At 35.3% G+C, this 14309-nt stretch overlaps 1 protein-coding gene across 1 annotated transcript in view; it reads right to left on the bottom strand.

Moving 5' to 3' along the window:
- The window catches only part of MALRD1 (MAM and LDL receptor class A domain containing 1), a 237235-nt gene that overhangs the window by 78513 nt on the left and 144413 nt on the right, over positions 1-14309 (bottom strand). Inside the window, exon 29 of the mRNA XM_042044140.1 lies at positions 4168-4296. Within this exon, the coding sequence (XP_041900074.1) occupies positions 4168-4296 (129 nt within the window). The remainder of the gene's footprint in view (positions 1-4167; positions 4297-14309) is intronic.

Below are 14309 nucleotides of genomic sequence, written 5' to 3'. Positions count from 1 at the left end.
TCAGGTGACTTTGGAAAGTAATTAATCAACAAAATGATATAAATGGTTTGGTACAGATGAATCAAATAGCACCACAACCTCCTCTGTTGGCTCCAAAACATCTTTTCCTTAGTTATAAAGCAGAGGCAGCTACACAGCTGAGTGAGAGTTAGGACAACACTTGTGAGAAGACTTTGGAAAAATGTTCCAAACTATTAAGCATCACAATCAGCCATGCTTTTTAGAAACAGGTCTGACTGTGACTGTTCAGAATGGATTTGAGGATTTAGACTATGTTCCTTGATCTAGAAATATTCTGCAATATTAAAATACAACTATTTATGTGTCATTGTCTGGGTATAAAGGATATAGATAAAAATAATAGAGTTTACCTCCTAGTGATCTGGTTTGGGATTTTTTCCTGTTGTCTACTTTGATGCTAAAAGAAAAAATTAGGCCATTCTTTATGAAAACAACTTAGCATTATCATAAACCTGCTTATGACCAAGATCTGCACACACACTGTAACCATGTGGACTTTTGTTCTCTGTAAAAAAAAGTGTCCCTTTAGTTAAATGTATAATACAAATATCTTAAAATATGTATAATTTTGATCCGATATAGGTTATTCACTGGATCAAAATCCTGTATACTAGGAGAAGAATTTGCACTGTTCTGCAATGTATGTATCTGTAATGTACTGTACTGCAAGGACTGAAGTGTCTCCCCTGAGCACAGACTGAGGGAGCTGGGACTGTTCAGGCTGGAGGTGAGAATGCTCAGTGGGATTTTGTCAGTGTGTATAGATACTTTCTGGAATGGTTTAAAGAAGAAAAAGACAGACTTTTCTCAGCGGTGCCCAGTGTCAGGACAAGAGGCAATGGACACAAACAGAGGAAGCAATTTTTAAGGTTAAGGAAAAAACCTTTTTTAGCTGTCAGGCTGGTAAAACACTGATATAAATTGCCCAGATAAGTTTTGGAATATCCATTTTTGAAGGTATTCAAACCCTGAGTGGCACAGCCCTGTGCAACCTGTTGCAGTGAATTGCAGTTTGAAGCAGGAGGTTCAACAAGATGATCTCCAGAGGTGCCTTTCCACCTCAACCCTTCTGTGATTTTGCTAGTGCTGGTCAAATGCAGTGAGCATCTGCATGGCACTGTATTACGAACGTCACATAAGCCAAATAAAGCCTAACTCCAACAATAAACACCCTCACACACAGGTAGAGCAAAGGGAACCCATTAACTGAAAAACCAAGTACATTTTCTTGTACATCTCTGACAAGATCAAAGTCCAAATCCATTTAGGATTTACATTAGTCATAACAGAATACCTGACTCCAGGATTTTTACCCTAATATATTAACAGTGCATTCAGAAGGTAATTATTAATAAATATTTATGAACAGTATTACTGGGTTAAGAGTCATGTGACCTATCTGCACCTGCTGGGTGTTTTTTTTTTATGGGTAAGCATACCCTATTTAGAAGCCAACAGAAGAAGATTGCTCCATTTATTGGAAAAAATTGCTTTTATTTCAATAATTTAAGCACTCCTCTAGTTGATTCATCAACACTGAGGTTTGTTATCCGTGTGTATACTTGGCTGCAATTCATGAAAATTGAAACTGCTTTCATGTGTGGTTTTTTCACCTCGGTACTTCCAGCAGCTTACTGAAAGAGAATGAAAATTTTCCAGGATTGCCTGACTGGACTGCATGAAACACAGAGTAAGTAATTTCCACAAGTTTATTAAAAAAAAGTCTACCAGCCTATGTGGACGCAGTTCATTTCATCCAGGTTCTGTTGTAAATCCTGCATACAGGAATTGCTCCTGAGTAGATTATGGTCCATTTACTTCTTTGGAGTTACATTAAAGAAAAAAAGTTACTGCATAAAACTGCAGTAGAATGTGAAATAAGCTCAGACCTTGAGCTCAGTGCAAAGGAGAAAACTTCAGACAAATGTGGCCATAACCACTTGTGATGGGACAGCTTAGGCCATGAAGGGATTTTTCTGTGCCTGCTCTGCTTTCTTTTCTGATTAAGCAGCTCCTGTTGCCTTTTCAATAAAAAAATCAGGTTTCCATATCTAGAAGGCAATATGTGCCCTTTAATGTTGTTTATTCCCATCTATAAGATATATGCTCAGGAAAAAAGTGTGTTTATCTAAATATAAGGCATCAATTGTTTGAACTAAAATAGAGCAGACAGGGAAATATTATACCTGAGGCTTATCTGAGTATTCTGAATGCCAGATTACTGTATCTCTGCATTACACTTTGGTAGCGGCAGCAAGACTAAAGACTGAAGAAATTATTTTGATATATCTACAGCCTTTCCATCTACAATAAAAAGATATCTCAGTCTATTTTTTTAAAAGTGAATATCAGCAATTATTTTTTTTCTCCCCTTGGAAAAGCTTTTCTTCAGTATAGCAAACACTGAGTTGCTTTACTGTGATTCAAGATCATTTATGGCCTGAAGTGTTCCCATCTGTTATCTGACTAAAAAAAGAGTCCTTCCAGAAAACACACAACAACACCCTCCCCCAATGAAGCTACTATATCCTCTAACAATATTTAGAGAATAAATCAAGTGCCTCCATAATTTTCTGAGTATCTTTACTGAACAGTTCACTTTGGACAGTAATTCAAATTTACTGTGTGCCTGTTAGGTCTGGAAAATGTTACAAAGGTGAGTTTATAGAGTATTTTGCTGAACTTACTTTGCCTAATTCCTGAAAAAGTATTAATACTTTGTAAAAGAAATACAGATTAGCTGTTTAAAATCTATCTTGCAGTCTAATTTTAAAAACCTAGTACTTTTAACTTCTCATCCAATGTAAATCCATTTCCATGAATATGATTCACAAAGTTCACTGCAACACAAAGTACCACAAGAGGCAGAAATCAGAAATACTGACACTACCTTCAGCTTTTTACTTCAGAACTGTTATTTACTTTTATGAAAGGGAGAAACTCCAAGTTAAATCTCCTATAGTGATATCTTAGCATCTCTCTCAGCAAGTATGTAAGTCTGATGTTTGGCTAAAACATTTTAATGTGCATCATCCAGTAAAGGGTCATTAGTTTTGTAATCCTGTTCAGTCAAGCCTCTAGCAACCCCATGCTAGAAAAAATGCCTTTGATTTTCAAGGGATCAAAACATATTGGCTTAGTTCAATGAAGTACTTTTACTTCCACAAAGGATGAAGGCTGAATTGATGTTGTGATACATTTACTCTCTCTATCAAGTTTACTTTTGGGCATACCTACATCATGGAAGAATTTGACCCTCTGCTCAAAGATTAACAATTAGACTGATTACTGGACTGTATATATGGACTATGTAATCTTCCAACTCCAATGTCCGGTCCAGACAGTAACTGTAAGTAAACAAAGACATGGAGCAGGAACAAGGGCACAATGTTTTACTGCTTCTGAGTTTTAGAATTGGAAATCCTGTTAACTTGATCCAGATTTTAAAATGGAGCTGTGTTCTTCCATCTCAATCAGCCGCAGTGAAGAATGCCTACAGACAAATTTTGTCTCAATATTCACTAGGACTTAGGAAAACATAAACAGACTTGATTTTTTCCAACTGTTCTGTAATAGAGAAATGACAACAAAATATTTTCACAGCTTGCAGTAGAAGCAAGAACAAACAATGAAACTGTATTCACTCTACTCAGATCACAAAGACAGAATTCATTTGAAAGACAAGCTTATTTTTAAATATTCACCTTTCTATGGCAGAATCATGCCTAAATGTTATTGTACACAAGTTTGCTTGCTTAGCTTTTCCACTCAACATTGATATTTCCTTTCAACATGTTTTCACATTAATAAATGAGTTTACATTTGTTCTCAGAGTTAATTTGTATTGTAACTCATTGATTTAATTCCTCAAGTATGTTTTTAATCCTTAAGCTTGTTCTGGCCTTGGTATGGGTTTTTTTTCTTTCAGTATTTAACCTTTGGTTTTAGCAAGCTACATTAAATACTTTTTGCAGCAAGTATCTCTGAGGATATAAAGATGTCAGACCTTCCAAGCTGTGGAGAAGGCCACCTGCTTGTGATCATCTTTTGAGTGAATCATCTGTGTGAACTCACCTAAACTATGCTACAGAATTTAAAGTTATAATTTTAACTGAAGATTACATTAATACACAAAGAGATACTTACTGCAGTCAGCTTCATCTGATAGGTCTTCACAGTCTGGTTTATAGTCGCAGATGAACTGAGACTCTATGCAATTCCCATTCCCACACACAAAATCAGTGAGGGCAGGGCATTCCCTGGGATTCTCTCCAACTGAAACCAACAAGACATTTAAATCAATTATTGTAATAAAACCAAAGGATGCTCTTTTTAATTTGTTTAGCCATTATACATCATGGTGTTAGGGTTTTACTGCTTCCAACAGATGTTATTTGGTCTCACTCTTTTAATGTTGCATTATATGTTTCTAGACTACTCTATTTGCCTTGCCCAAAGCTTCAAAGGTAGAATGGTTTGGCTGGAAGAAAATTCAGTTCAGCATCAACATAACAGTTTGCCTGGTATATTTGTTGTGGACATTCCACAAAAAACAGGTTCTGTGAGCTGTTGAAAAGTAGACAGGCAAAAGGCTTTATTCTGCTCACAATTAGAATATATTTTTTTGAAAATAACATTTTAGCTGAGAAAAATCACTGTTATACACATTTGCATAATACATAAACTCTTAAAGCCTTTCTAAGACATTTAACTTTTTTTTTAAGAGTTTAGACAAATTGTTGCTCTGATTGTGTGAACCGCCCATGTAGGAACCCAGAGTGCTGAGAATATTTCTCTGCCTGTTTTTAAGGGTTCTTACCCCCCCTGAAAAACACTGCTTTAGCCTCCAACCTTGGAAAAAATTACCAACGGTCAGACAAGAACTAGAAAATACAGTGGCGTGAATTAGGTGATAGACTACTGTGTAAGATTGTCACAGGGTGAAAAATTTAGAGGTCTTGGGCTTCTCTTGGTAGTAAATAGATAAGAGTAAAAAATATCAAAATGGAGGATTGTTGTTGTTCTCTAAACCTTCTTCTCCTTCTTCTACTACTCCATGTTCTGCAGTAAAAGTAGTTTGGAATGATTGGATAGAAAATTCCGCAGTTCCTTGTCGTGTTACTGAATAATTGGTAGGAAAGTGAAAATAATGTACGTTTTTAGTAACTATTGGTTAAAATATCTTTAAAAGGCTGTTTAAATCTTGATAGAGAGGCCTCACTCCTGCTTTTCTGTGCTCTATGCTGTACCTGGGTCATGCTAGTGGCTCTGTTCCTCTGATAAGACTTAATAAACAACTATCTGGAAGCACTGAAACTCAAGGAAAAGTCTTGGTTTATCTTTGAAATTCCTTGCAAGGACTTTCAGCAAATTCTCTCCCATCCGGAGGGACTTGATTTACGGCGTGGTTCAGTGTCATGCCCAGAAATTTCTCTTATGGTATTTAATATACAAATCTGTTTTACAACAATTTGTGTTCGTCTCTGAAGGTGAGTGAAAATGATCTCATAAAATGAGAGTAACTTAGTAACTTGCACATAAAACATTAGGTTCAAATCCTAAGAGTGCTGAGATTCAGCCATCCCTGGACTGTAAGACTATAAAGGAACTTATGTAAGTTATTTTTTAGTTCAGTGCACTGTGTGTATAATTTCAGCTAACACTAATTGAAGCAGTTCTGATAGCCCCAAATGCAACACTTCAAAAGCACTCTGGTAACCTTAGATTGCCTTTCAGTCTAGAGCTTCAAGTTCTGCAAAAGGCATTTAGGAGAATTTATTTTTACTGTATTCATTGTAATGTGTTTCATTTTTTCCTTCAAACATGACTAAAATGTGTCATATTGTTAAACACAGGCTGATCAGAACACCATGATATTTACCTTTGTGCAGGCCCATATTTCCAGAGGAATTATTATTGTTGTCAGGGTATTAATCTCTTTAAACAGTGGTACTTACTGAATTTTACAGGCTGAGGAACTGCATTCTCATTGATGCAGAATAGGAAAAGAGAACTAAACTTTTGGTTTAGTTTCAACATGCAATCAAACTAATATTAAATAGAGTGAAAATACAGAATTAAAATGTAATCCAAATATTTTAAATGGATAGTACAAAAGAGAAAAAAATCAGTGCTAATGTTGGTTACTTGCAGGACCTTAAGACTTAAATTTTCAGCTTTGAAATACAGAAGACCCTGTGCACTCACACACACACACGCACAAAATCTGTTTCCAAATTGGTATCTGTCTCATTATTTTAATTTTTAATTTTTCACTGTCAGTTTGATCTGATTAGTGTCAGGGGATCCACACCATGAACAGCTTGTCATGAATTAGATACATGAAGAGCTGTGGCTAATTTTTACAGAGAATCCATGTGGCAGAGAGCCCTTAGCAGAGGAGCAGATTCCTGAGAAAAAAATTGACCTAGGCATTTGTGATGGTTAAGGCAGTTTTCACACCTCTCCAAAATGATGTGATAAAACCTGATTGAAGATACCACTAAAAATTCATTAATATGGCTTATCCTAAATTCCAGAAAGCCACCTAATAGCTGACGTTGGCAGGGCCCTCTCAAGTCCTCTCTAGTCCAAGCCACTGCTTCAGCCACCTCTAGTAGAGCAGGTTGTGCAGTACCATGTCCACTTGGGTTTTGGATATATCAATAAATGGAGACTCAACAACCTCTTTGCACAACCATTTCTTGTGTTGGGTGACCCTCACAGTAAAGTGGTTTATTGTGTTCACTTGAAATTTCCTGGTTTTTGAATTTGTGCCCCTTGCCTTCTGTCAGTAGGCACTTTTGAGAAGAGTCTAAAACCCTTATGTTCACCCCCTCCTTTGCACTGGAAATGATGCACAGGAAAATTAAACAACTTCTTTAAGTCATTCAGTGGCTTAAATAATGACATAAATTAGGAAATCGCAGAGCCATTAGCAGAGAGTAAGTTTCACATCTTATTTCACTGCATACGAAAGGGGTACGTTATCACCATACAGGAGAGTGACTTTTGAAAATCTGTGGCTTTGTGACTGATCATATTCCATACGATTACCTACACAGAGCAACATTATGTTATGTTATGTTACCCTATCATTTATATTTAGGACTTAATTACAGTTATTGGTTTTTTTTTAAAAAACAAGCAACTATATAATACTTCAAACATACCATAAACCAGCATTTAATAATATTATTAATCTCTTTGGTTATCCTAAAATAAAACCTGTGATTCGTTTATCTCAAGAGGTGTGAATGTCATGAAGTCCAAACACTATTTATGTATCTATGAATTTTATCCTTTTGGAGTAAGACCTTGTTTACATGTAATTTTAGGGATACCAGATTAAATTTATGATAATGATGGAGTTTCTGCCACAGTCTTTGACAGAGAGAAATAAAATCCCTCTTCAAATTATCAAACTGTAATTAGCACAGTGTAACCAAATGTTCTAAACTCTATTTGGAATTATGGCATAAAAAATCAACTTTCCATAGTACACTCATTCTGGCCAAAACTCCTACACCAGCTAAAAAATAAATCGAAACAAGAAATACAGTGCAGTTTAACCATAAAACGCAACTTCAGTGTCAGCAAACCCAAAGACAAGTTCACACAGAAGTTGCATCTTAGAAGTTTCATTTTTACAAGACATTCTTCAAATATAATATAAAAAAAATCAATTTAATCAGAAAAAAATATACTGAAGAACATATGGGAAAATATGTTAGAAACTGCTTTGAATAAGAAAAAAAGAGAGGACATTTAAACATTATGTTTTGCTCTTTCTTCTCCTCCAGTTACTCATTCCAAAAATCTGTGGGATCTGAATACTATATAGATATGCTGCAGGTCAAAAAACAACAATCCGTTCCTTTCCCAGAAAAAAAAAAAAATCATTATAGGCAGCAGAAAAGTCAACCCAAACCAAAATAAAAGAATACAGAATATAAAACACAAACACAGATAAGAATTGAATGGCTTATGATAACAACCAGCCTTCAGATCAGCATAGAAATACGTAGATTAATAAGAATCAGTAGACCAATTAAACCATTTCTTTTCTCATAGGTCAAAGTTATCTGGCAGCAGCACATATCCTTATAAATCAATTTCTTCCCTTACATTAAATACTTGGGGATTTAATTCTTTTAAGTTAAAAAAACCCAATCCAACAAACTGTATTTGTGGTACAGAAAAATTATAACATTTTATTATGCCTATTTACTTGGTTTCCCCTCAGTACTGCCGCTTTTCCAAAAAGCCAGGACACCACAAGAAACTAGCACAAGACATATTTTAGATGAAGTAGTAACTAATGACTTCATGTTATGCAAATCCCTTCACCAAATGAAATGGCAGTACTTGAAAAGGAAAAAGCATATACAGGATATCACTTTTCAATTAAGTACAACTTTGTAGTGATGCAGCAAAGAGCCATGTAATCTTCTAAGTAGTTTTAAGAAGCCAATAGAACTGGCTTGGCTTCTGGATCACTAAATGGTATGAAATAAGCATATTAAGGATGGTTTCTGCAGAACTTTCATTTACATACACTTGCTTTCCTTTCTACATATTTTGTTTTGGACAATGCAATTCTCAGAATACCAGCAAAGATAAGATCTTCTCTAACAAGGAAACCTGTGTGTGTTTGTATACATGTAGAAAGCATGCAAGACACAGATGCTCATCATGCATACCACAAATAAACTGTGACTCTGTTGTGGATACAGCACAAGCTAGAGCTTTATTTATTTTATACCCATCTCCAGTATATGTTATCTATGGAAGACTAACCCATATAATAGACATAGAATTTATAGACACGACAAGATTCATTTGGAGAGAGCTGATAAATAAAACATTATTAACCAAGACTTTTTTTTTTTTTCAATTACCAGGAAAGGACTGACTATGAAAGAAGTCACAAAACCAGTCTTCTTTCCTTTAAATTTGCTACTAGAGGACAGCAACAGGTCACTGACTATTTCTCTGACTCTCTGAGTACAAGAGCTTACTTGTACCAATGCTCTGTAAGATTAAATATTCCTGTGATATCCATTACATCTAAAATCACAGAAAGAACCAGACAACTCAAATATCAGTCCGAAGCTATAGATCTGTATCGTCTGAAACAAAATGGATAAGGCCAAAAATATTTAAGTTTCATAGGTAGCACTAAATATCATAGATTTGGTGACACAGAGTGAATGTTTAAAATACTTACTAAAGAAGTGATTGATCACACAGGAAGAGATGCTGTAGTATTACAACACTAAAGACATAGGTTGTCAGAGGTTGTGTTTGGCCAACGCTTTGTGCTTTTGAAAGGCATAGGGTGACAAAATGATTATGGTTCCTAAAGGCTGCAGTGAATAAGACCTTGAGCTGTTTTGGAAGGCAGGGTGTACCTCAAGGTCAAGTGCACTGAGCTGCTGTTTAGCAAGAGACTCATCTCTGTTCTCCAAGAGAAACACACGTGCTCACTCCATGCACGTACAGCACCACCATGTCAGCAGTGTGAAATGAAACATAAAATGCATATTCAAAGGAAATTAGACTTTTTTCCCACTATTTGTCTTTTTAGAAATTACAGTCCTTCCTGAGTAGAAATGTTTTCAAATTAATGTTGAAAATTCACCTCTTTCTATTTTTTGTTGTTTAAATCATTTTGCTTAGTGGAAGTACTTATACCACTTCTCCCTTTCACAGTACTTGAGCTATAAAAAAAATAATTAAAATATCTTGTTGAAAATATTATTCAATTAAAGGAAATTTAATTTGCAAGTTTCACCCTTTGTTTAAATTGGAATTTGTGAAATACACAGTCTTGGAAGGTTTCATTACTCAACTGTACTCTGAGATTCAGAAATTATGAAATACAATTTTCATCAAGCTTTTTCTTGCTTACCTAAATTGTTCAGTACTCTTTTCTGCATGACTTTTTATAGAACACTAGAATTGTATTAGCAAACCCATCAATAACGATTCTCTCCATGGATGACCTTGGAAATCTATTGCAAAGAAAACTAGATGAAAAGTTTCTACTCAAGCAAGCTAGATATAATTTCAAATAAGGTTCTTTTATAATTCTAAAACCATAGAGAATTCTCCTCATGGAATCTATCACTCAAAAGGCCATATTTAATTCAAAGATATGTTTTGACTCCAAGATAAACACTAGATCTAACAAATTATATTGACTCTCAGGAGAGACTCTGACCTGTAGATACAAAATTCTGCCAAAGCACTTCCCAAAGCTGTTCAAAGCAAGCAGTACTGTGCTTAAGGTCCCCAGATAACCTGGAAGAATAAAAAAATTATTCATAGTTCTGGAAATGTAGAATTGGCTCTGGCTCAAGCAACACAAAAGGTAAGAAAATTGTCTTTAACTTCCAGTGCTGATATCATGGAGTATATAAATCCACAGGAGACAAGGACAGAAGCTTTTATATTTGATAAAGACTGAGAGACCAGCTTTGGCTTAGAGCATATCAGCAGGATAAGGATCTCGTACTCATAGCACTCATACAGGGATCTACCATAGTTTGCTTGATACCAAAGGAGACATGAGGGAGAAGCACTGAGGGCTGAGCAATGAATGAGGGTCTGGCTGTTTTAGGCTCTATCTCTTTGGAATCTGCAGGTGGTAAAAGAAAGGGAGAAGAGGACATAAGGTAAAAAATTATGACATGCTTTTGCAGAAAATTCTATTTCCCAGTAATTAGGAACGTGTTCAACCAGATAAAAGTATCTCCTGAAACAATTTGACACGTGATCTCTACTTCTCAGTCCTTTTCCCCCTCCCTGTCTCTCCTCTATGCTAATTCCAGTGTAGACTTAGCTTGTACCTCAGAAAGTTCAGATGAATAGATTATTCTTGGAGCTTTTCAATGATATTTACACTACAAAGTGACTGTCAAACTGTTGCTTCCACTGTGATGCAGAATCAATCAAAGCCACTCAATCACAGCACTCTCCAGTTATCACAGATATCTTAGAAGCATCTCATATGAATATTTTATTTTTATTTTGTCCTTATGTGGTCCACAGGGGTTGTTGTGACAGACCAATGGAATAGAGCACACAGTGCAATCTGCAATTATCTGCAACAAGGAGACACTTCCTCAGCTGAGTGCTCTCCCCGTCTCCGCAGAATTGCTGTTAGATGTGAAATTCATCTTGGATGTCACCTTTCACCAAGGTGTATGATGGGTTTTATGCAGCTTGGCTGTACTGGAAGGGTGCCTACTTTCTAGAGTAATTTGATAAGAAAATGAACTTGGGCTGGGACAGTGGTCATTATTCTAGTACCATCTTTACAGACAAAGATTATAAGGTTAGAAAAAAGATATAAGGTCCATTCACCTCTACCCTGTATATTTTACTAGCCATAAAAAGCCTTCTCCTGTGGCTCATTTGAAATAGGTGGAGTCAAGAAATCTACCACTGAATAGAAGAGTAAACAAAATGTGAAGTAAATGTCAAAATGATGAGATTTTAATTTTGTGCTGAAAACACCGGTTTACAGCCATATGCTAGCAAATCAAATTATCTTTGGAGTCAGCAAATCTTCTTCAACAGTTTCCCATGAGATAAACAGAAACTTAAAATGGCGCTGAGGTCTCTTCATGAAAAATGAGGTAAAAGTTATTAATTGTTTCTCATATTCAAAATCTGTGGCAAATGCTCTCGTGCATATTCCTAATACATCTCTGAGAGTTGCAAAAAGATGGGGAACAAATATTTTGGTTAAGCTCATACATTTTTTTACATAAGCAGAAACAGAAATCCTAGTTTACAGGTATGTCAATGACTTCTAAACAGTGCAGTAAAACTACACAATTCTGTGGTTTTCAAGCTGGTGCCATATTTCCCTTTATTCCATTTTTAAAATTTTTTTAGGAAGGTTGTCAAATGCAATTCATTCCCTGAATCCAGACCGTATCATATTTGCCCCTTTTGTAAAAATTAATTTATATTTTTCAAACATTTCTAGAAAGTCTTAATATTCAAAGCTGTTCAAGCATTCTGACTTGTGCAAGAATTCACATCTTCACCCAGTGTAACTGGCAGCCCTGGCAAGCTGGGATGAGGGAGCCTGTATTTCCTCCTCATCTGTCCTGAGCACGTTGCCTTCCCCACTAAGTCCTTCCTACAAGGGCATTGGGGATGCCCTCTGAAAGGCAGCTATGGCTGATCTTCACATTGCCAAAAGGGAGATTATTTCTTGTCTAGAACCAAATTGTGCACATCTGTACCCTCTGCTGGTGTATCTGAGTTCAGTAAAATTTTCCCTCAAATTATAAAGTACATTCATGTTAATGTATGTTACACTAAGCCAAATTAAGATAAAGCTACCAAAATTTCTAGACTTCTCAAAATGAGCTTTTTTTCTCTGTAATGAAGGAGATTCAATACGTAGCAGAAAATTTTCAATTGACAGCTCATGATGAAATTGAAGAATAATTTCCTTCTAAAGGCAAAATCCAAATATTAGACTAACAATTAAGAATTTTACTATTCTTCTCAGCACATTTACTGAGATGTTTTAGACAGGTCATGTGATCCCAGTGCTCCATGTCAGAATACCCTGACACTGACCTATTTACAAAAACAAGTGAAAGACATTGTGAATCATTAAAGTATTTGAAGGGGGGAAGAAAAGAAAATTAAAAAACTGGACATACATTCTGTCTGAACGCCAGTGAATATCTTTAGTAACTAATTTAGGTCTGGCAGCTTTCTCTGTCTGAACTCCCTTCCCTCTTAATTCAGGGCCAGATTTGTACTGAATACTTCTATTATAAGAGTTTGAACTTCTCTCAAGTGTTTGAGAAGAAGGGACTAAATTCTCCATTAAACATAAAGCTTTGTGTGATACATAGCTGAGGATTCAAAGGAAACACTGGCTTGTTTTAAAAATAAAAAAAAGCTGGCCTACGTACACAAACACTGGGATGTTTTAGTTATTGTCTCTCTGATCTGCAAAGCTAGGATGGAATTCTAATGAGAAAGGATTTTTCTGTTGAGACTTTCAAAGCTTCTTGTTTATGAGAGCATGGAAGCAAAGTTGTTCAAAGGATTTCAGTACCTTCACCTATGGTCTTTGCCATAAACAGTAGGTGAGGAGGAATACAAATATATGAGGAGAAAGGGAAATAAAAAGTTTACCGCAAGGAAATCAAGCTTTTTTATATTTTAAGGAAAATATCTGTTCTGCTCAATTTGGTGAAGAAATTTCCTATTAATAGATTGTGGAATTTTTACTTTTCTTTCTTTTAAAAACTAAATATAATTGTAATTCCACTATCCTATTTACCTTAAAGAAGAAAAGGTTGTGGAGTCTGATCCCAGTCAACTGACAAAAATCACTGGAGCTGTAATGGCTCTTTCTTATTCCAGGACTTCTATGGTACTGAATTCCCAGGCTATGAAAAATTATATAAATCAACTAAATAACAAAATATTCTAGAAATTTCTGTCAAATTAATTCAGAGTTACGATTCTCTTATTTTCATTTTACCTTTCCTTGTTAGTTTTTGAGGTGGTGCCCTGGGATGCCAGTATATATGATGTGGCTGAATCATGTTCATGTCCATGCTTGCTGCTGTGTATCTGGGAGTACAAAATTCCTTTTCTTTAAAATTACAGATGCACAAAATTCAGACTTCTGTCAAGAGCATGTCTGACAAGTTGTGCTCTTGATTCACTCTTATATGACAGTGAGCCATGAGCTGGGAAAGCAAATCAATAATGTTTGAAGTGCTCTTTAATGATAGCAGACCACATTATCATGAAGTTAAATGTCATAAGTGTCAAAAAAAATTATCATTAGAGTTTATTCTGTATGACCATCATAGGTATTTTACCTTTTTATTAAGGTGAAAATTGAGACATTTTTTTCCAGCCTGCAAATAACCTCATGCATGGTCAAAGTCAATTATTAAAAAGCACAAGAAAAGATGACAGTAAACTCCATTCAGTTTACATAGTTTCAGTAAAGTTGTATAAAGAATTATTGTACAAGAAGGTGAAAAAAATAACAATACATCAGTTAATTTAATATTAAGAACAATTTTTTCCAGCTGTGATGTGACTTGACTATTTTTCAGATTTTTTATTTTAACCTGTAAAATAAAATGTATCAGATTTGGAATTTAATTTATTTTTATTATCAGAACATAGCTTACCCTCTCAAAACCAACTGATAAGACTCTTTTATATCTTTGTTTCTCTCCATCTTTGACAATATTTCCTAGAGCTCATATTTCCAACAAACCCAC

Source organism: Corvus kubaryi, unplaced genomic scaffold, assembly GCF_017639235.1.
Source record: "Corvus kubaryi isolate FWS band 111438036 unplaced genomic scaffold, C.kubaryi_AGA036_p1.0 37398, whole genome shotgun sequence".
In the NCBI taxonomy this organism is placed as follows: domain Eukaryota; kingdom Metazoa; phylum Chordata; class Aves; order Passeriformes; family Corvidae; genus Corvus; species Corvus kubaryi.
Note: the sequence above shows the minus strand (reverse complement) of the source record. Positions and strands in the feature narration are given on the sequence as shown.